Here is a 24812-nt window from a genome sequence, read left to right as displayed (position 1 = left end):
AAGCATATTAATGGATGCATGAATTACTAAGCAAACATGTGCGTGCGGTCATTTATTATTATCATATTTGAGTAACACTTACAATACAGATAAAGTGTTGCGAAAACCTGTAAATATTGTCAATCCTTCGACGTTCCTTATGTGTGATTGTTGTTTATGGTATCTGATACATATGATACATTCTGAAAATTTCTTGTGTAAATTGGGAATAAGACAAATAACAGAATGGAAAATACTGATGGAAAAAACAATGAAAATAACAGTGTAGCTTCTCTGTATAAATTTAACAAGGATTACATTGATGAACACTCGATTGTAACAATTATTCTTAGTGGTTTATCACTGGTTGGAACATTAGGTAACACAATGGTGGTTTTGGTGTATGTGATTATCCGAGAAAAGACAACTCACAATGTTCTCATCCTGACTTTAGCAGTGGCTGACCTCTTAGTGTTTTGTATAGCCATACCTCTGGAGATTACAGAGAAATTATATCACTTCACACTGCATACTGCCGTATCATGCCAGTTATCGAGGTTTATAAGTTACTTGTTCGTTATAATTTCTGCAACTGTTTTACTGCCCATTACAGTAGATCGTTACAGACGTGTTTGTCATCCATTCGGAAACCAGATTTCTCGTAGAACCTCTGCAATCATCATTGGTACTGTGATATGTATTTCGGTGCTATTTTCTTTGCCAAATATTGTTTTGTGGAAGGTGATGGCCATTGATTTACACCATAACGGTAGTGAAAATGTAACAGGACACATTTGTGTAATACATTCTTATTATGATCACACTATTTTACCAGTTGTTTACACTTGTGGAATATTTTTATTAACTATATTACAAGTTATTGTGATTTCAATGCTATATGTCTTCATAGGCAGGAAAATCTTTGCCCATATCAAATTCCGAGAAAATTTTCACAGATATAACAGTGACAGTGCAGACAAATCTGATAAGAGACAGTACTCTGAACATGGTGAATCACCAAGAAAGATTACGAAAATTGCATTTATAATAGTAGTGGTATTCATTCTCAGTTATATTCCTACTACCATTGATAAGATCGCTGATACAGTCTCGCTTCACCATCAGCTGGAGTCTGACAGTTCTAATAGTAACATTGCATCGATTGTTGTAAGAACATCTTATTGTTTAAATCATGCAGTAAACTTTGTAGTGTATGTATTATTTGATCACAAATTCAGACTTGATGTTAAATCTATTTTTCGGACCCTCTTTCATTTTCGAAAAACTCCCCCCTGACAAGAATGTTTCCATAATGTGTTCTCCCTAGATCTCACGAGAAGCTAATATTATAAAATAGTATTTTTTAGATGACTGTAATCTGTGATCTTCACAATTATCGGTGTTTTTTTGTAATAAGAAAAGCTAATAATTGTTTGAGCGAATCTATTTTGTTACATTAATATTGCAGTTATAATAAAGATTAAACATTGTGTGTTATAAATTTTAATAAAATTGAGAAAGGAAATAGGGAATGCGTCAAAGCGACAATAACCCGACAAAGAGCACACAACATTCGAAGGCCACCAATGGGTAATCCCTTTGAAGCAAGATAGAAAAGGGGAATCAAAGAAACATTTAAAAGAAATATCGTGAAAAAAGGAAAAGAATCAGCAGTTTACAACGAGATAATAAAATAAAATTAATAACAAAGATTGATTATAACAATTAGAATTTCAATATTGAAATATACATAAACAATGGATACAGCTTACGAAGAATTCAAATAAACAACTATCTTAAACAACCCAACAAAAAGACATCCGTCAACACAAAAAGACATATTCCATGCAATGGCCTAGTCCAAATTCATAAAGTGTTTGACTTATGAGTTGTAATATCCTTTTGGTATCTTTCGCCACCCATTATAAGAAATCTTGATAATATCATAGGGGAGACAAAGTTGAAACCAGTATAAACGAGGGACGAAAGATACCAGAGGGACAGTCAAACTCATAAATTAAAAAATGTTTCGACAACGCCATGGCTAAAAATGAAAAGACAAAAAGACAAACTGGTAAACGAGTCAAAACATTTACTTAACTTTATCATCGGTTTAAGGACATCATTCGTAACTATAGCTCAACATGCAGACTTCTTATACGTTTAGGTATTTCACATACAATTTTTTTTATAGAAATATTCTTTATAAAGCACAAAAATGTCAGTATTCAACGCAGAAACTAACAAAATCTTTAAATAGACTTATTAAGAAGGGATATAGTTACGATGCAGTTGTCAGGTCATTAAAGATTGCATATTTTGGCGTTAATATTGATTCACTTATAGGGTCTTTGCATAGAAACTAAACACATTTATTCAAAAAACAGTTGTTGGCTTGACACGGGTTATGTTCTTCTCATATATGTTATGATGGTATGATACTAAACCCCTAACGGGAAGGATTGTGCCTAATATTCATATGATGAAATCATAATCTGTCAATCAGTTTAACTGAAGTCTGGAGCTGGCATGTCAATTAACTGCTAGTAGTCTGTTGTTATTTATGTATAATTGTCATTTTGTTTATTTTCTTTGGTTACATCTTCTGACATCAGACTCGGACTTCTCTTGAATTGAATTTTAAATGTACATATTGTTAAGCGTTTACTTTTCTTCATTGGCTAGAGGTATAGGGGGAGGGTTGAGATCTCATAAACATTAACCCCGCCGCATTTTTGCGCCTGTCCCAAGTCAGGAGCCTCTGGTCTTTGTTAGTCTTGTATTATTTTACTTTTAGTTTCTTGTGTACAATTTGGAAATTAGTATGGCGTTCATTATCACTGAACGAGTATATTTTTTTTTCTATGGTCGGGTTGTTGTCTCTTTGATACATTCCCCATTTCCATTCTCAATTTTGAATAATAGTTCAGAAGACACAACATAGAAAACTAAACACTTAGCAACACGAACCAAACTGCAAATAGGGGGATCTCAGGTGCTCCGGATGTAATTAAGTATATTTAAAAAATGCATGATGAGGACAGTTCTCCCACAAGCATATAAGCAAGCACGTTAAGAACAGACACACGGACCTGTTATACTTCATTCACAAAACATGAATGTTTAGATTACAACAGACTTTTCAGTTACGCTCGGGCAAACAGCTGACGGTCAAATAAAGCCTGAATGTGAAGAGCACTGAGGCCTCAACCTTAAGAAAGATTTTTCATATACAGCTAAGGTAATCTATTCCTGAGGAGGAAATTTTCTAGTATAGCGAAAACATTATAATTTAGTACTAATTCGTTTTGTGCATTTAATTACTACTGGCATTTCTGAATAATCGTGATCTAAACATATTTTGTTTATCAAGCACTTATATTTATCTAACACCTGAACACTTTAAAGGATGCAAATAGTCGGAGGAAAAAAGGATCGATTTGCTCTTTGTAAAGGCTAACATGAGAATTGAAAAGATTAATGGCCGGGACAAACATATTATATTTATATTATATTTATAGCATATCACATATGTCTATAAACCACTGATTTATTTATCAGATACATTAACCGTTTGATACTGACATTGATATATTTAACGGTAATATTAATCATTATTTATTATAAATGTTTAATGTTGTAGGTTAAAAACTTCACAAACTAATATGAACATTGCTAATAAAGATTATTCCAAATGACATGGATTCGGTCATTGTTCTTAATATATTCCTGTTATCTATATTCTTAAGATATGTATGTACGGATTTACAAACAAATAAAAATCCTAAATGTAAGTATTTTCTTTGCAAAATAAGTTGACATTATCTAAAAAGTACTGATATGTTAATTTAACTATTGAGAAGTATATAGACACTGTCTATATTTGCTTAATAAGGATACTTTCCTTTTCAGTAAATGCACATCTACCCAGTAATGGCAGTTCCAATTGCAACAGTTTGTCTAATAGTAAGATAACAATGTTAAGTGGAAATGATAGCTTGTTTTCTATTTTTACTAGATGTAAGTACAATCTTAGTAAACTTTTTAGTTTTTTAACTTTTTAATTTTAGTAAACCAATTTTAATGGATTTATTTAAGAAATATTCAATAGCAATAATACATGTGCTTTTTAAATGTGTTCTTTATTCAGGAAAGAGCAGGAATCCAAGTTACAAAACATGGACTTCAGCAAATCTGGGAAACAATACAGATATAGAATAGACTTGTCTTCTTTTAAACTTCAAATATTCATAGTAGCTTTCAGAAACAAAACAATCGAGCAGTGATATCAAACGATCTAGAGTAGTAAAGCTTTTTCAGTGTTATTAAATTTAAATGGTAATGCCCCTCAACTTTCAAGAGAACTAAACGTGGTAATGTTAGACGATACATGTATTTAATTTCATAAAGATTTCTAAACGTTTATAATATGTATCTGCTACGCATATTGCACATCACAGAATTACGAATGCAATCACATCTCGTGTTGTCTATATACTAAATGTAAAGCATCAGCAATAGAGAGGCGACGTAAACCAACGGTCCAAAACAATCTGAAAGTTAGAATCAACCAAAAGCCAAATTTCAGTATACAACACAAAACAATGAAAACGATTAATAATATATATACTGGGAATATATTCTCAATATGCTGGCAATGCTGGAATGTTGTTGTGTAAAATTAAGAAACTTAAATCATATATTTTGTCGTACAGTGTTGTTTTCAGCCGACTTTTATAGTAAATATCTAGATGTAACTCAAGATCCTTTAATCAAGTGCGACAATATAGATGTGTTCTTAATAGTCACTTAACTTTGAATTATTGAACGATAAGGCATCAGCTGTACCTTGGTGTCAAAGAACAGTGGTATACTATTGTTGCCTTTATTTAGCTTATTCTCATTCCTCATACGAAACTCCTGAATGAAGTCGACTGCATATGATATTGTTGGTTCCCTAGATAAGACGAGATACTTGTGTCCTCGCTGGTAATTATATTTAACTAGAGGCTCTAAAGAGCCTGTGTCGCTCACCTTGGTCTATGTGAATATTAAACAAAGGACGCAGATGGATTCATGACAAAATTGTGTTTTAGTGATGGTGATGTTTTTGTACATTTTACTATATTGAACATTCTTGCTGCTTACAATTATCTCTATCTATAATTAACTTGGCCAGTAGTTTCAGAAGAGAAGATTTTTGTAAAAGATTACAAAGACTTACGAAAAATGGTTAAAAATTGACTATAAAGGGCAATAACTCCTAAAGGGGTCAATTGACCATTTCGGTCATGTTGACTTATTTGTAGATCTTACTTTGCCGACATTTATTGCTTTTAACAGTTTATCTCTATCTATAATAATATTTAAGATAATAACAAAAAAACAGCCAAATTTCCATAAAATTACCAATACAGCAACCCAACAACAGGTTGTCCGAATCATCTGAAAATTTCAGGGCAGATAGATCTTGACCTAATAAACAATTTTACTGCATGTCAGATTTGCTTTAAATATTTTGGTTTTTGAGTTATAAGCCAAAAACTGAATTTTACCCTTATGTTCTATTTTAAGCCATGGCGGCCATCTTGGTTGGTTGGCCTGGTGACATCACACATTTCTAAACGATACTCAAATGATGAGTGTGGCCAAATTTAGTTTCATTTGGCCACGTAGTTTCAGAGGAGAAGATTTTTGCAAAAGATTACTAAGATTTATGAAAAAAAATTAAAAATTGACTATAAAGGGCAATTACTCCTAAAGGGATCAACTGACCATTTCAGTTATGCGGTCTTATTTGTAAATCTTGCTTTGCTGAACATTATTGCTGTTTACAGTTTATCTCTATCTATAATAATACATGTATTCAAGATAATAACCAAAAACAGCAAAATTTCCTTAAAATACCAATTCAGGGGCAGCAACCCAACATCAGGTTGTCCGATTCATCTGAAAATTTCAGGGCAGATAGATGTTGACCTGATAATCAATTTTATTTCAGTCATATTTGCTCTAAATGCTTTCGGTGTTTTAGTTATAAGCAAAAAAGTGCATTTTATCCCTATGTTCTATTTTAAGCTGTGGCGGCCATCTTAGTTGGTTGACTAGGTCATCGGACACATTTTTTAAACTAGATACCTCATTGATGATTGTGGCCAAATTTGGTTAAATTTGGCCCAGTAGTTTCAGGGGAGAAGATTTTTGTAAAAGATTACTAAGTTTTACGAAAAATGGTTAAAATTTGACTATAAAGGGCAATCACTCCTAAAGGGGTCAACTGACCATTTCGGTCATGTTGACTTATTTGTAAATCTCACTTTGCAGAACTTTAATGCTGTTTACAGTTTATCTCTATCTATCATAATATTCAAGATAATAACCAAAAAACAGCGAATTTTCCTCAAAATTACCAATTCAGGGGCAGCAACCCAACAACGTGTTGTCCGATTCATCTGAAAATTTCAGGGTAGATAGATCTTGAGCTGCTGAACAATTTGACCCCCATGTCAGATTTCCTCTAATTGTTTTGGTTTTTGAGTTATAAGCCAAAAACTGCATTTACCCCTATGTTCTATTTTTAGCCGTGGCGGCCATCTTGGTTGGTTGACCGGGTCATCGGACACATTTTTTAAACTAGATACCCCAATGATGATTGTGGCCAAGTTTGGTTTAATTTGGCCGAGTAGTTTTAGAGGAGAAGATTTTTGTAAAAGTTAACGACGACGGACGACAGACGACGACGGACGACGACGGACGCCCGACGCAAAGTGAAGACAAAAGCTCACTTGGCTCTTCGGGCCAGGTGAGCTAAAAATTAAAGCAGACTCAATTCTTTCAATTCGTCGTTAAGTTTAGAATAGGGAATCTTTGTGTAAAGTGTAAAAACTCAAATGTGTAATACTATTTCAAAAAGGCTTAGATTATATATAATCTAACATATCTTTTAATTTTTCACTCCTGATTCATATCAATTCCCCAGTAGGATATTAGACAATAACCATAACACTCTATTCGCTGTACTGGTAACACTGATGTTCCTAATTTAGAAAAAGGTTTCGTAGGACTCTTTGAAGACAAAGGGTATATAAGGAACTGTCAATTGTAATGTATACACCCTATTCCTAAATCAAGCAGTTTTTATAATGTTATGAACACAAAAAGTTCAATGTTGTTTGAAGATTAATCTGTGGGAACAATATCATAATTGTTAAAGAGGAAGGACGGGTGCTAAACAACATCGTTAAATGTCGATGCAGTATTGTATCCATAAACCTTTTCATTTTTTAAGTTTAATTTGTAATAACGATCTCACAGCCTTGTCCCATTCAATAAGCAGGTTATTAACATTCAACCCTGTCTAACACTGATAGACGTATTCCATATGTTGCTAAATATAATGTTTGTTTTTTTATCTTTCAAACATGAAACAGATACTGAAGTAATTTTCTACAAATGAAATCATTTGAATAAAAAGTAAAATCACAAAAATACCGAACTCTGAGGTAAATTCAAAGCAAAAAGTCCTCAATTAAATGTCAAAATCAAAGCGCCAAACACATCAAGCGTATACTAACATATGGCTTATGTCTGAATTTGAACAGGAATTGTCTTTAATATGAAGAAAATGGTGGATTTAACCTTGTTTAATAGCGAGCTTTGTCTTACTTGTAAGACAGTTGCATAACATTTCATTATATATATTGACAATGATGTGTGAACAAAACAAACAGATAAAATAGTCAGAAGCATGTTATTCGTTTATTGATGTGTTCTATACATGTATTTGTTATTCGTCCCATTTTTTGACACACATAAGACCGTTATTTTTTTCATCGTTTGAATTGTTTTACATTTGTCATTTCGGAGTCGTTTATAGCTGACTTATGCGTTATGGGATATACTTATTGTTGGTATCTGATAATTGTTAATTTCTGTGTCATTTTGGTATCGTTTAGAGAATTGTCTTTTGAATTTGCTTAGACACTGGAGACGGTTAACAAAGTTTTAGTAAAAGCTGCAAGCTCTTAAATACCGAATACGTTGAGAAATGTGATCCCATATATACTGCTACTAAGGCATGTTAGGTGTATGGGAACTACGGTTGAAAAAGATTGATTTTGTTTATTCTGCAAAACGCCAAAATAAAACTTAAGAAAATTTATTGTGATACAACCTTTAAATGCAATTAAACTGGAAAGATATCTGCTTTAAGGGTTTGTTTTACAAAGAAGCATGTACTAACAGCTTTAGAAGCTATAATTGTGTCTAATACGATTTTTTGAAGGTTTTTGAATATTCTTTATATTGCATAGCAAATACGAGGTGACCTTTTAAACTTAAAAAAAAAATCCGTGTACTTATATAAATATACAAATTTGCATGCTTTTGTGCTGTGTGTTCTAACAATATTATCGGTACTGATTTTAAATTACAAATGTTTGACAATGTTTGTCTTTCAGTGAATTGTATGATAGGAAATAACAGATCACTGGTCATCAGCAGTCAGGTTTCAGACACTATAACCGAATACTACTCTTGCTGCGAAATCAATCGTCTGGAAATAGAAAACAATTATATTAACTTATACGTCAATGCTTATCATTGTGATCCAATTTCTATACAAATAAACAGTGCATTTTCATTCAAAATGTCTCCGCAAACACACACAACTGAAGCTATTGTGATTGTTTCTGTCCTGAAGTATTCTGGATGGAGGGACATTGTTTTATTACACGACAATACAACAGGTAAGTAAAACTAACAATATAATATCAAATTTAATTTTCATTAAATTAATTTAAAAGTAAAATCATAAAAAAACAGAACTCCGAAGAAAATTCAAACCGGAAAGTCCCTCATCAAATGGCAAAATCCAAAGCTCAAACACATCAAACAAATTGGTTTTTCATCAGGCACGTTACAGACAAAATGTGTGTATGGCCATGTCGAATACATAAATCATTACAATACATGATACAAGGAGAGGGCAAACAGCTTTCAACTGATAAGTTGGAATGTCCCTTTGGTATTTGCGGCTCTTTGTTATTCTGTTGCACCGAACCAATTTCCTGTTCTTTCATTGTCATCCGTTCATTTTCAGATTATATGTAAATACTCTGTAATAGATTGTAAACGAAGGAAAATATTTCATTATATGGTATGTAGGTGTAATTGTTTAAATAGCATACTGGTGATACAAATATTCATAAACTCAAGCACTTGTTGGTGAAGCAAAGGGTCTATGTAACCAGCTGTGTTTAAACTCAAAAACAAATACTGGTATGTGTTAATAAAAGTTTCGATATGTGAATCGAAATTATAAAAATAGACTGTTTTCTTAAAGATTTGATGATATGCGAAGATATCAATTTACATTATATAACTAAAGCGTTATAGCTAAAGGATTTGTAAAATTCAATAACCTGAGTATGTTTTGTTTCAGCACAAACTGTAACACAAGTAACAGATATATTAACACGTGCTGGTGTGTTTGTTATCGTATACAACATTGACTTATATACTGAGTGTCAACTGACAGCAATATTATCCAGCTTGAAAGTAGATCCGATAGACAGTGCTTTAGATGTTACTTTGATGTGTACTGTCAACTCGTCAATTACAGTACTTCATTCGGTAGTATCTTAAAAATGTTTGTTGTATAGATATGACGTATAACAACATACTTTTGAATGATTAAAAACATTTTTGTAACAATGATAAATCTCGGAAAATTCATGTTTTAAATACATATTTCAATATATCAAAGTAATAACTGAAGAAATCACATACATCTCACGATACCAGATACTGTGAAACTGCTATCATTAAAACTGGCATTCCAGAAATCAAACATCTTAGAAAAATGTGCAGCAGTACATACATAAAATTATAGAAAACAAGACGAACCCCATCAAAAAGATGTGACCGCAGAGGAGGGTGAATATTCCTTCTTTACATGTACATAAGTTTTCCATCGTTTTCCTCTTAAAATGTATCCTCATACCGTTCAGATAAAGCAATGATATTTTAATTGTAGGCTCGTGATTTTCATAACAAGTATGTTGAGGCACAGTTACGAGTCCGGCACATATCAAAATGGATAATATTCAGTGATTCAAATTTCAGTCAAGACGACCTGAGTTCTTTTAACCTTGACAACATTGTGTTTCTCAATCTATTGTCAGAAAAACAGAATCAGAAGGTATATTACAATGTGCAAATTTAATAAAAAAAGATCCAATAAATTAAATGGTACTAGTATGATCTTGCAGCTTCTAAATACGCGAAGAGAGTAATATTCATCTATATAATCAAGAAGGTGTGGAGTACCTTGTTTTGAATCCTTTTGAATTTATTTAATAAACGTACGTATTACTTTGGTGAAGAAAGACACAATATTATATGTATTATTTGTCTAAGATTCAACTTTTTCATAATTATTTTTTTCTGCCTAAATTTCGTTTGCTACAATACATCAATATTGTTTTTTTTTCTCAAATGCTGTATTAATTTTGAAGTTAGCATACTGTGAACCTTATATGTTGCAAACGTTAATGTGGACAAAGTCTGGTCGACAGTTGTCGAACATAGGCGCCGTTAGCGACAAGGGAGTGGAATCTATATATGGAGAGTTATTTCCAAACACTAAAAATGGATTTAATGGACGAATGTTACGTGTTACTACTCTGGAGGTAAATCTATTCAAGACTATTGTAGAGTTTGTTATGTGATATACCAAACTGATTTATTAGTATTACAATTACTAAATATAGACTTCGGTGATAATGAAATAAACTACGGTCTTTTTTAAAAATCTTTTCCATTTTAACACAACTTATTTTGTCTAAAGTGAAAAAGCAGATACTATATATTTAGTCGGTCGTATGTCTTATTGATTTTAAAAATGGCAAGGTGTTATGACGGTATGATGAAAGTAACCACGAGACGACTTGTGGTAAAACTTCATGCATATGAAGGACAGCAACATGTAAATTCGGCAACAGGTTATGTTTTTACAAAAGAAAAATTAGTTCATTGTGTTAAGACGCATGATTAAAGGATAGTTTAAGGCTTTAACCTACTGTTAAGCTAAACCCGTAAGACAATGCGCGGTTGTAGTATTCTAATATAAAGTAGGTTTATTTTCAGTGACTTTTCTCGTTTAAGACGTAAAAAGTGTACATTAGGAAATAATTGAGTTTCGTAATAACTTCATGTACTTGTAGTGGGGTGCAATGACAATTATTCAAGAGGATGGAAATTTCACTGGATTGTGTTTTGATATACTTAACGAGATGGCAAGACGCCTTAATTTTACGTAAGTATATTACCATGTCATATTTGATTCAATTTTCAATCATGCTATATGTTGTTTCTCTTCTTTCATCGTAACTTCTGCATATAGAGAAGGTTCATAACCAATTTTCAAAAGTTGAATTAACAAGCAGCGCATTAATTTAGTTGTGTCTAAATTATATTTTAAAGCTGTGTTCAAAACAGTAAATAATCGATCATATATACAAAGTTCGCTTGGTTTTGTGTAATAAAGAGTAACAGCAGAATATATTTTCAAAACTGGATATCAAACATTTGGGTTTGGACTAAAAGGCATCTAACTCGTGTGAATAATAAAATTGAGAATAGAAATTGGGAATGTGTCAAAGAGACAACAACGCGACCATAGAACAGACAACAGCAGAAGGTCACCAACAGGTCTTCAATACAGCGAGAAATTCCCGCACCCGGAGTGCACCTTGCGGTTACATTTGTTTATGTGTTTGTCTTCTATCAATAGTAAAAATATTCTATCCATACACTAAAAAAACATATGTAGTTCGATCTCATGTTGTACTGTTATACCATTGTCCCAGGTTAAGGGGAGAGTTGTGATCCCGCTAACATGTTTAACCACGCCACATTCTGTAGAAATGTGTCTGTTTCAAGTCAGAATCCTGTAATTAATTAGTGGTTGTCGATTGTTTATGTGTTAGTCACATTAAGGTCATAAACCAGGCCGTTAGTTTTATCTTTTGAATTGTTTAACATTGTCATTTTGGGGCATTTTATAGCTGACTATGCGGTATGGGCTTTGTTCATTGTTGAAGGCCGTATGGTGACCTATAGGTGCTAATTTTTTAATAATTTTTGTCTTTTGTTGAGAGTTGTCTCATTGACAAGCATCCCATAACTTTTCTTTTATAACTATACGAGAAAACATAGACATGGAAATTTGTGTCGTAATCATGACAATAATAATTTTTGTTTCACAAGATATTCAGTTATAATACCTCCAGATGGTGCATTTGGTGCTGAACTACCAAATGGAACTTGGACCGGAATGGTTGGCATGATCCAAAGTGAGGTTTGTAAATTATCAAATGTATTAAAACAATTGTACCTAAGTTTTCTTTATTCAATACAAATATGTCATACAAAGTAAAGGTTTGCCAATTACTGGTATTGCAATAGATTAAGATCATTGTTAAAATGTTTACAAAGATAAAGCAGTCGTTTGAATTCTAGTGTTTTAGTCCTTAAAATATTTTTCCTTCTAGTTAATTTATTGTTTTCTTTATTTTTTACGTTACATTTATTCGTGAAAGGAGACTAAATAAAGGCAAAAGTAGTATATCGATGTTCAAAATTCATAAATTGACAGAAAAAAAAAATCATGGTCACAAAACAAAACCGAGGGAAACGCATCAAACATAAGAGAAGAATGATGACACATCATTAAAATGTAACACACACAGAAACTAACTAAGCATTAGACAAAATCCAATTAGGCATAAACCAACGAAAAACTACGAACTACTGTTTGTTGACTGAGTTTCCTGACTTTGAATGCCCCTCTGGTATCTTTCGTCCCTTTTTGTTTTAAACAGGTACATTTAGAATATTGTCCGGTAAAACGTGTTTAAAGGTTCCAATCCTCCACTTACCTGAGACACTGGTATAACAGTGCAAAGTTGGAACAAACTGCATTCTTGTTAATAGACAAAGACATACTTGTATGCATGAATCATATCCCCATTCACAAAGATTATATTCATGGCAAATAATATGAAAGAACGAGCGTGACGCTTAGGATATAATTTACTTTTAACATTCTACTTAATCTATGTATTCAAAATACCTCTTGGTGTTTATAACCATAGAAGTGGATACGTGTAACCATTTTATTGTTTTTTATTATTCCTTATTTTATTTTCAGCAAGCTGATCTAGTCGTTTCCTCACTAACAATCAATCCTGATCGAGAGAGGGTTATTGATTTTACTTATCCATTTCTTTTTGACCATGTGACAGTAGTATATGCCAAGCCAGGGGAGCGCAAATGGCGAACACTTATAAAACCGTTCGAGACCAGTGTAATAGTCATGATTGGAGTGTCACTTATAGCTATGTCATTTATATACTGTCTACAAGAAAGAGGGAACCCAATATATCATACAGTATCTAAAAGACAATCCCCAGGCCTGTATCATTCTTTCTGGTACATGTATGGAGCTCTGTTATCACAAGGTAATGCCGAAGTATTTTCTTTGATAATGAAATACTATCAATTTCTAACTTAAATGTTCAGTGACACGGTGGTCCAAAGGCTTCTATACCAAATAACAAGATGAAAGTCAACGTGCTAAAGCAGTCGATTCTTCTTCGAATCGATTTAAATCAATCTGTTATGCTAATGAACATTAATACTTCATAGCACATTGTCGCGATAAAGATGAATAACAAAGTAATGCAGATAAGACGTTGTGTACACTTATTTTAAAAGGTCAACCTATGAGATAATAATTAAAAAAACGATCCGATTATACGAGTAAAACAACACAATTTTATTGGTGCTGATTATTAATTTCATATTGAATTATTTTGTTTCATTTCTTAGTTTCATCCTTATATGTGTATAGTTAAAATAAACAACTTTAATCACCTTATATATGATTGAATAAAGCTGTTTTCATGTACATGCGTTTAAAAAAATTGTAAAAACGACAATGTGTTTAATGCGCTATATATTTAATAACATTAACGGAACCATTGTAATTGTGCAAGATGCATAATATATGCATTTACTGTACTATTTGACTAGGTGGAGAACCTCTGCCGGTATCTCTGGCTGGCCGGACTATTGTTAGTGGTTGGTGGATTTTTTGTATTGTATCAATAGCTGTATACAGTGGAAATCTTACTGCATCATTAGCAGTACATAAAACCAAACTTCCTTTTACATCGCTAGAGGAAATGGTGAAACAAAAGGAGTTTAAATGGGGAACCTTAGGCAGTAGTGCTTTTCAGACAGTTTTCAAGGTAAGTTAAAGATAACCATTATTTTTGCAATACAAAATCCGTTTTTTTTAATAGTATGTAAGTTTATGAGCTGGTTTATAGTTCAAACATAAAAATTAATGATGGTGGATTGGGAAACAAGTTATCGCAACTTAATTATATAGTTCCCTTTCCACTTTGCGGGTGCGAAAGTTACCTTGTAGCGGTATTAGCCTACTTTATTTCGCAATCTGAAAGTGTGTCTTTCACGTGCAAGGGATATGGTTCTCTCTTAACATGGGTCAGCCATTTATCCACCCTTTCGACGGACTGTCATCGTTTCTCAAGACCATACTCGCAATTGGTGTCGAGTGAGAACCACAAATTCAGTCCCTGAAATTTTAAATTGGTTTACTATCAAATAAATATAAGATTTAATAAAAGAATATTTCAATCTTTTATACTGGATTTCTAAACTTCACCAAGATCTTTATAAAGCACAATTACAAATATATAGTCTTTGATAGTTTCTACTACAGGTCTTTTTGAATATCGTACCATTATTCTGTCTACAGTACAATATATATATATATAAAAAACTATGGCAAAAATATTTAGTCAGCATCATTATAATTTGCAGTAAACGAAAAATTACTTTTTTTATTAGGCTTTTCGCTATTATTCTCAAGCTCCACGCAAAGATCACATATACCGTTACGTCTCCTGGTGTATATATTTCTACAAAAAGAAAAATCTTAGATTCAAAATCTTGTGAAGAATCGATAAGGATTCAGAAAACATTTTCTCCGAAGTTGATATAATCATATTGCTGGATTTTTGGCATGACAACACAGTTGTTGAGTTTGAACTATTAAAATTTCAACCGAAAGTTGATATTCTATTGGTACTACTTGTGCTGTTGAAATGACTGACATTCCTACGTTTTATTCGAAGTAGAAATAACATTCCCTTTCTCTAATACAAAAAGAAATATAATTGTCACCAAATTACCCATGTATCAGCTATTGGTACATCACAAGTTTATGACAAGCATCTTATTATATTTAACATTACTCTTGTTTTACAGGATTCTGCAGTTCCTACATATGCAGCCATATGGAATGGTATTGTAGAATTCAACAAAAGCGATCCTAGTGTTCTGTCTAAGTCAGGCGAAGAACATCTGCAAAAATTATACAGCGGAAACTATGCCTTTATCATGGCTAAGCAGTACATAGACTTTGAAACAGCAGGTCATTGTAATCTTGTACTTTTGAACGAACATATGGCTCGTAACGAAGTTGCTTTTGCGTTGGCAAACAATTCCCCATTCGTCAGGATATTGTCTAATGCGTAAGTATTTACATATGCAATGTAATATGGTTTACTTTTACCAATTTTGATGTAGAGTTGTCTCATTGGCACTCATACCACATCTTCTTATATTTACTTTTTTTTTATGTCTGTTTGTTTTGTTCATACATCGTTATCAATATAATGATATTTTATGTGACTGTCATACACGTGAGATGTTTAGCTAGCTATAAAACAAGCTTTAGTCAACCATTTTCTACTGAGGAAAATGCCTGTACCTAGTCAGGAATATGACATTTGTTTTTCATTCGTTTGAAGAGTTTGTGCTTTTGATTTTGGCATTTGATTAGGGACTTACAGTTTTGAATTTTTCTCAGAGTTCAGTATGTTTGTGACTTTACTTTTTTCCTTTGCAGAAGGAACCAGCATGTTTGCATTATAAATATGTCTTTATAACCCAAATTTAATATCGTGACATGTAAAAGTTAACATTAAAAAAGAATGTGTCCAAAGTACACGGATACCCCAGTCGCACTATCATTTTCCATGTTCAATGGACCGTGAAATTGGATAAAAAATATAATTAGGCATTAGAATTAGAACGATAATATTATAGTGAACATGTGTACTATGTTTCAAGTTGATTTGACTTCAACTTCATCAAAAACTACCTTGACCAAAAACTTTAACCCGAAACGGGACAGACGGACAAACGAACGGAGTGACGGACAGAGGGAACGGACAGACGAACGGACGCACAGACCAGAAAACATAATGCCCCTCTACTATCGTAGGTGGGGCATAAAAATACAGTACTTTAATTCAACTGTGGAAACATTGCATTATTTAATAAAATCATTATACCTAAATGCTTTGATGCATCGGTCCAACATTGTTTTTATCTTGTTTTCTTATCTATAAATATGCATTGCAATATACTTTTTTCAACCGTTGGTAACGTTTATGACGACCAGAACACCTTGTTCTTACAATTATCATTTTATTTTTTATAACTGAAATTTTTTTTGTTTGTTTGAAAATTATTCCCATAAATTTGCACTACTGTTGCAATTGGTAAATTTAGCGTCGCTCAAAATATTTTGAAAAAAGGTCGTATAATTAAAGCTAATATTAATACGTCTACTGGTACTAGTATCCTTATGAGAATAAGTTGATGTGGTATAAGTTAGAATGTGACAGCCCTCCATCAAAGTCTCCATGTGTACAACACTGAACATTGGGTCCAAAGGAACAGCAAGGTATAAAGGATACCAAAATGACTAGTGTAATACAATTTAAACAGGAAAACTAACGGTATAATCCATATACAAATAAGAAACGATAACCACGTATGAACAACATTAACAAGCGACAACCACTGAACAGCTGGCATGCACGGGTCGAATTACATTGCAATGTAATGCATTAAATTACACAATACATTTGTAAATGTTATTATAAGGTGAAAAAAAAATAATGTGAAAAACAATATGAAGTTATAAAAGTTTCTAGCAAATGAAATAACTGTTCTGTATAAATTATAAAAGTAAGTAAGGAGAACAAAGTATTTTTCAATTAAACTATTTCATTTTAACATCATAAGGATTTCAATATATACATCCTTTCTAAAAAGAAGTTACAGGGATGAAGTTTAATATTTATTTTAACTAATGTAAACCATTGTTAGCTTCACTTTTATAAATATACATTTGTTTTATTAACTTCAATCAAAATATTTACTTACTGAGAAATTATTTCCGAATTAGATAACAAAAAAGAGCGTAATGTATGTCCAAGTGTAAAAGAAACTAATATATGACAATTTTCAATTTTCTGTTGTTTAATCATGACAAGGTATTCATTGGTGTTTTGACAACATTAAAACACTTTTACTGTAATATTTTTCAAAGAAACAAAAATAATTTTCAAATGATTATGTTATTAATTAATCACGAAATCTTAAATTATGCTTAAGCAAAATCTCTAACAATCTGTTAAAGATATAAAGTATGTACAAAATTAATTCAATGTAATGCATGACATTACACAACATTTTTCTTAAGTAATGCATCCGATTAAAATTGCATGTACAGCAAAATTGCCCCATTACACATTACAGACAAAATTTTGTTAAAGGAAATGTTATGCATTGTCATGCATTACAATTACAAATTTGCATAACCCCATGCCTGACAACAGGTTACTCAAGTATTACACAATTATGCACATTGTCCTAGATATATTTTACTATTACTTTTTTTTGCAACAATGTTTACATGTAAAAGAAGGAAACACAATATGATATTGACTAGTTTTCTACGGGAACAGATCGACGACACGTAAGCAAAAATTACACGAATAAACAAGTCCACGCGTTCTGTTCTGAGAGTACTCGTAATGAAGACTTATTCAAAGTAAATACCAATATGAATCGATTTATAGATTGTAAATGCATTACCAGCTTTGCTTCAAAGTAAACAATGAAGAAAAGCTCAACCATTGTATCACATTTGTAATAATTACAATTCATATCAGTCTTCGTTGAAGATGAAGTCGAATCCGACTGATAATAGATATAATTTTATCTATATAAACATCCACATACATGTATCCTACTATTTGAGTTGAGTTTAATTTTTACTGAAGACATGCTTTCGTTTCTCCTTTTTAGGATTCTCTCATTACATGAATATGGGTTGATAAACAAATGGAAAGATTATAGATGGCCTCAGAAGTTTTGTGATGTTCAGAAACAAACTTCTGTAGACAATATATCAGTAGAAGATATACAGAGCGCTTTCTATCTGATAGGGATCGGCATTTGTCTTTCTTGTATATCTCTGTTATGTGAACACATTATACGTTTCAAGTCAAAAGGAAAAAGAAACAAACCAAATAACATCTTTAAATAACAAATAAAGGATACATTTGTAACATGAACTTTTCTATGCAGATATGTTAGGATCACAAATAAGAAAACTATCAACCACAGACCAATGATATAAGCGTTTGATGCTCAATTTAAGAATTTTGTTTAATAATCTACAATCGTTCAAACTTTCTTAGATAAGTAGATGGAAACTTTTTTAAAAGTACACGGCAAACTGACCAACTGCAAAAACAGAAAAAGTATACGACCAAGGATTAAACAACAATGTTCTTTGCATATCATAGACAACTAAAAGCTAAGCACCTTAAGAACGATTTGCAGATATGGCTCAAAATCCTTCACCGTTCGTGTTGCGAAATGTAATTACCTACATATTGTGTAATGGTGGTCGTTAGATGAAGTGGTTGATAAGTGTTCTCGTTTCTCGTTTTGTAATTCCTGTTGATTTCCTGTTTGAGTGGATTTCTACTTGCTTTTTCTGGGGCCCTGTGAGCAAAGGATTCTTGTTGAAGGTTGTGATTTACCTACTACAGTGTACTTTTACAATTGTGACTTTGATTGACAGTTTAATTTATCATGCCACTTATCCCACATCTTTTACCTAAATACTTAAATACTTTAAGGGCATTACATCTGTCGATATTTTTATTTTGTCATTGCCACTAATTTTTGTTACAGTTAAGGACGTTTTTACACTAAATCCTTTGGATTCTGGATTTGACCAATTAATTTTTTAGTCTAAGATACATAAAATGTTGTTACTTGTTATTCGCTTTGAACTAGCTGTTAGCATTGACATATGTGAACTTTGTGTATCTTTTGTTGGTATGGATGAATAAAAACCCTGCCACGTCTGGTCTTTATTCTTAGATGGGTTTGTGCTTTTTATCGATCTGTTCAGTTCAGGGCTTTCAACAGAGCTTGATCGTTTGATATTTGTTGTGCTGTAATACCACTTTCACAGGTTAGAGGCATGATTGAGTGCACACAAACAAGTTTTATTTCGCCCAATTGTGAATTGTTCATCCCAAAGTCAAAGAGCCTGTTATGAAGTGTTTGTTGTTAGTTGGTATAAATGAGGCCGGTGGTTTCCTGAATTGAATTGTTTTCATAATCAAACCAACGAACTTCCTTTCTAATACCGGTACTGAAATATGTTTTAAATATACAGAAATGTCTTCAGTTCAATACTTCAAAATGCGTCCATCTATTTTGTATAGCTGGTTTTTTTTTTAGGTTTTTTTTATTTATTTTATTCAACTTGCCTCTATATAGAAGGACGATTAAGTAGTTCTTGCTTCACACATACAGTTATTTTATTGAGAGTAGGTTTAAGTTTAAGCTGAAAGATAAAACTGGCTTTTATGGTAAATCATATTTAAAAGTGATGACTGACATAGACTTCATATACTGGAATGTGCCCTTACGCTGAATCTACTACAACAAAGTTATGAGGAAAAAAAAGATTAAAAATGACACTCTTAAGTTCTACAGACAAAAAAAAATGTGTTGATCTTTACGCTTTGTCTAAATTAACTAATGCCATGTTTACAGTGTTTTTATAGTTTGTGTGGTTTACTATCTACGTCGTCTGTTTGCAATGTACCGAACGTAACCTTTTAAATAATATGACGGTTTTATCTACCTTGAATTCGCATTGCTATACGACGTTTATCGGTATTTATACACCCAACAATCACGAATTTCTCTCTGATGTTTCTTTTTAGGTTCATTTGGATATTGTGTTATATCTAATTGTTTGTGGTATCAATTCTGTATTTTCCGTGCATTTTACAAATATCTTAGTTGTTAGTATAGTGAATTGTGAATATAATTATTACTTTTTGGACCTCGTTCCATATGATTGATTTTGTATACGTCAAAAATCTCCATCACTGTGTGTGGTGTCGTGTGATGTTGTAAATGGGTGATGTCTTTTGATATTCTGCAGGTCTTTTGTTGTAAAGCTCTATTCTATTTGTTGTTTTCTTATTTATGCATTTCTCTCGTTTGATTGTACTATATACCCTTCGCGAAATTGTCATTTTAACTTAATTTTATAACATTGGCATACATATAATTGGGATGTTTGGCTAACCATAAACCAGGTTCAACCCACCATTTTCGTCTTAAAATGTTCTGGAAAAAGTTAGGATGATGGAACTTGTTTTAAATAGTTCATGTCTATGTATGTTATTGTAAGTTCAGTGTTTCTGTTGTTCCGTTGTGTTCCTTTCATAAATTTCTAAATATAAATCATACATTGATGCTAAGACCCCCGCACAAAACCCCGGGTTAAAGAAGTTCTTGTTTCCAGACAATTTCCATTATGCTCTTGTTGTTAACATTTCTTCACTACTTTTTTGATATTTGAAGTTGTTGTTGTTATTGGTTTTGAAAGGCGGCTTACTTATGTAGTAATTGCGCCTTAAATTCATATAACATAATTTAAGATATTATGTATATAATTATACTTTCAGTCAGATATTTGAAGTCATTTTACCTCGGTTATCACCAAAGAGATAATAAAAGTCGCAATGCTTATTTTGTGCAATGCATCATAAGCACACATAACGTTATGAATATTTATATATCAGCCAGGCATCTTAGCCAGCCAACTTTGAAACGTTGAAACATCAATTAACGGGACATTCCGTAAAACCAAATGTTTAAAACATCTGAAACAAAGATAACATTCTTCTGTCAGACACCTATTATATCGTATGTTTTAGTAATTCACTGTAATCCTAACTAACAATAAAGTATTCTAATGCAACAACGTTTGTAACGTTCGTTTTGATTGGATAACGTCACTTATTTACATGGCATCATTGCCAATTGATGTTATGGAACGTTCGCGCAAGCGCAGACGGCTTATAACCGATTTAAAATACATTTTTAAAGTTGTTTTCTGTCAGTTTCATTGGAATGGAGATAACAATGTTGTATGTTAAGCTCCGACGGCATCATTTGGGGATTTAATGGTCGCAAATACCCGTTTACTGTCTCCGCTAACGCGTCGCCAGTAAACCTAATTTGCGACCATCAAATCCCAAATTGATGCCGTCGGAGCTCTTAAAATACAATATAGTTACCTTCTTATTGGAAACTTTTCATGAGTATAAAAACGATGAACTTGACCTGATGACCTGAATAAATCAAAATACTTCCTCTGATAGAAGATGTGTTTCACTCGGTTTTAATGTGTAACCCGGATTAGTTCTCTCTCCGATGTATGTCCTTTGAACAGAGGAACCAATACTGTTATACCACTGTACAATTCCACAAATCGCTTTATTTTTTATCGATCAACTTGTTGTGGTGGTAATTGCCTTTTTCTATTGGTTTTAACGGTAGTTTTACATTTTCCTAACATGAGGTTGGCTTTTTGTTTACCCAAGACAGGGCGTAGGAAGTCAACTTAAGAGTGCTGTGATTGGATGTAAGGGTACAATATATTTATTTACTTATCTATTAATAACTGCAGTGTGTATATTTACAATATAAATTTTAAAACCTATTGAAATATTTTCTAGAGATATTATTCGAAAAGCATTCCAAAATTTCAAAAATTTGGTGTAAAATGACGGCGGGCATGGATAACATAAACCAGCTCCGTTGGAAATTGGTCATCATACTATTTGGCTTCAATTTTTTAAAATAGAATAATAAAGTAATAACACCACACATAACTGTTTTATCCAGGTTTTTATTATAAAAAGTGGTAAATTTAGAAAATGTTAGCATTGTCGCCTATATATGGCAAAATAAATAGTACCGTTTTCCCTATACTCAAGATAGCAAGAGAAATCAAAATCAATCATATATTATACTATTTTGAAGCATTTGATAAGTACATTTGATTTTCATCACAAAGAATAGAAATTTTAACTGAGAACAATACTGTGTTGAGAAAAGTGCTGAGTCATCATAATAAGTCAAATTGATGGGTACTAATATAAAACTTTATTCTAGGATTTCAATATTAACTATATTGTATAAACTGCAAAAATAATAATGGTTCATTTTTGTTTGTTTTCACCTTTCGCAATGATTAATTCAATTGGAAAACCCAGAATTCAAGTCACGACAAATATTTTTCCGACGTAGTCGGTATAGTTTCGGTTTGTGCCCTTTGAACCTAAAGACAATTCACTATGGCAACAGAATACGCATGCTCGAAAATCCTTTCTGTGATTGGACAAAAAGCTGTCATGGTGGGTGATTTGGTTGTGTTTGAAAAAACGTCTCGAAAATTATATCGTGATGGAAAGCAAGTAAAAAATTATAAATATTTGAACTAGATCTTACAGAGATTTATATTTTTATCAAAATAATTGTTTCTCCAATACCTCTTTGCATCCATGACAGCTGTTTATTCGGGACAATTATATAATTTTTAATGTAAATATTGTTGTACCTTTTAGAACGCACCTACGCATGTGAGATTTCCGCGGGGTTTTGGTGAATGTAAACAGAAAGATACTACTTATACTACCAATAGTTTCTAGCTTTGTTAACCATGAATTAAGTTTAATGTAAACAATAGTAAATGTATATTTGTTTCTTTTTATTTGCACTGGATTTTTTTACAAATAAAATGTTTAGGTGTCATCACAATATTCTTATATATTATTGCCTTAATATAACCAGACTTAGTGAAAGAATTTCTTGTAGTTACATTCAGATGGAGATTTTATTAAAGAGGTCCTGCATCATTAAGTCATTGTGCTTTTTAAAGATAGTTCTTTTTAAGCGATATATTTGTCTTTTTTTGCTGTGAAAGACGTTCCTGATAAAGGCAAAACCCCACATTTAAATGTCTCACAAGCAAAAATATACAATGTTAAACAGGCGAATATACTGTAAAAAAAATTCAACGTACATCTTGTTTGAATCAATATGTTTTAAATGTATAATTTGTGCATTCTATAGTACGGGCAAACTTACATTAACATTTCTACCTTATAAAAAAATCGACATATTTTCCTATTTTATTTAGGCTTAGAATAAATAGATGAGGTGTGAGATCGTATAGTAAGTCCAATCCGATCTGAAATTACTCAATAGTAAATTTTAAAGCATACCTATTTTCTACTGTCAATATATAGTAATGTCATTTTGCATAGTTGTTTGCATGACTAGTTGGTTATAACACAATTTAAAAATACCACAGTACACATCAATGTGCAGGAATAAAATTCAGTTTTCCATTTACGGAATTTTTATGTATTTATACACACTTAAATACACTCGGGAAGTTGAAGTTGAGGTACTGAAAAATGATTGTTTAAATGTTTCATCTTGAAAATATAAATAATTTCCTGTTTAAAGTAAATTTTAGAACAATTAAATAATAAAGGATGCCATTTTTATTCATGATATGTTTTATATTAGGCTTCGTTGAAAGTTTAGCTGGACCTTACGTATGTGAAAGTAAGACCAGGTAAGATTTTTAATGATATAGAAACTCGATTAAACTGTGATTAAATATAGTAAGTGCATATTATAATGCAACCACCATCTGTATACACATAACAAATGGAGAATTATTTTGAACAATAAGTGATACATCTGTCAGGACGCGTAAAATAGAGCGTAAGACAATCCAATGCATGAATTAAAAAGTCTACGAAAAAAAATGACCAATTTCAGACAAAAACTAATATGTGCCTGGATGAAACTTGTATGTACCTTTTAATCAACCAATTTGAATATATGATGATGAAATGCAGTTCTTTAGTTTTTTCTCATTATTATATACAGTATATTTTAAATCATGATATTTTTATATTTCATGTGTGCTGTTCATGTCAGCAATTGGAACCAATTCAGGAAAAGTACATTATGCAAAAATATGATAAATATGAAAATGCAATAATATTTTTAAAACTAGTATACGTACATACCGAGATTTAAACAGACAAAGCTGCTAATAAGCATTGATAAAGGAATAATAACAAAAGAAACAAATATGATAGCCATTGACGGTTAAACTTCCACAGCTCCTGATGGGTATTTCGACAATAATGTGTCCATAGCATTAATGTGACGATTGAGGTCACAATATGAGAAAAAAAAAAAAAACAAAAACAAAAGCATTGTAGAACTGGAAAAATCAAAGAGGGCAAATTTGCTGGTCGAAAAAACAAAAAGGAATATCAGTACATTTTATAATTTGATATAAATGCTTTTTATAATTTGGGTGGGTTCATACCAATATAGTGACAAAACGAAATCACAATAACTTTAATTTGACTACTCTTCAAGATTTATTATTTGCAGTATGATGTAAGGTTAATAGATATTCGTACATCTTTATTCATTTAATGTAATTTTTTTGTCATCATAAAACG

At 32.0% G+C, this 24812-nt stretch overlaps 2 protein-coding genes across 2 annotated transcripts; both read left to right on the top strand.

The window, feature by feature from the left end:
- Positions 1-225: 225 nt before the first annotated feature.
- Positions 226-3677, top strand: LOC134683648 (neuromedin-U receptor 2-like). The gene is made up of 2 exons (XM_063542960.1): positions 226-1190; positions 3623-3677. Exons 1-2 carry the CDS (start codon positions 226-228, stop codon positions 3675-3677), a joined length of 1020 nt encoding a protein of 339 aa, XP_063399030.1.
- Positions 3678-8486: 4809 nt separating this feature from the next.
- Positions 8487-20982, top strand: LOC134683646 (glutamate receptor ionotropic, kainate glr-3-like). The gene is made up of 10 exons (XM_063542958.1): positions 8487-8726; positions 9422-9612; positions 10016-10180; positions 10497-10670; positions 11205-11296; positions 12250-12340; positions 13193-13502; positions 14077-14294; positions 15340-15605; positions 20937-20982. The coding sequence occupies exons 1-10, from the start codon at positions 8627-8629 to the stop codon at positions 20980-20982; spliced, it is 1653 nt and encodes a 550-aa protein (XP_063399028.1). The 5' UTR covers positions 8487-8626.
- The last annotated feature ends 3830 nt before the right edge of the window (positions 20983-24812 follow it).

The sequence above is a fragment of the Mytilus trossulus genome, chromosome 9 (assembly GCF_036588685.1).
Source record: "Mytilus trossulus isolate FHL-02 chromosome 9, PNRI_Mtr1.1.1.hap1, whole genome shotgun sequence".
Lineage (NCBI taxonomy): Eukaryota > Metazoa > Mollusca > Bivalvia > Mytilida > Mytilidae > Mytilus > Mytilus trossulus.
The sequence above is the reverse complement of the archived record's forward strand: the minus strand, read 5'-3'. Positions and strand labels throughout refer to the sequence as shown.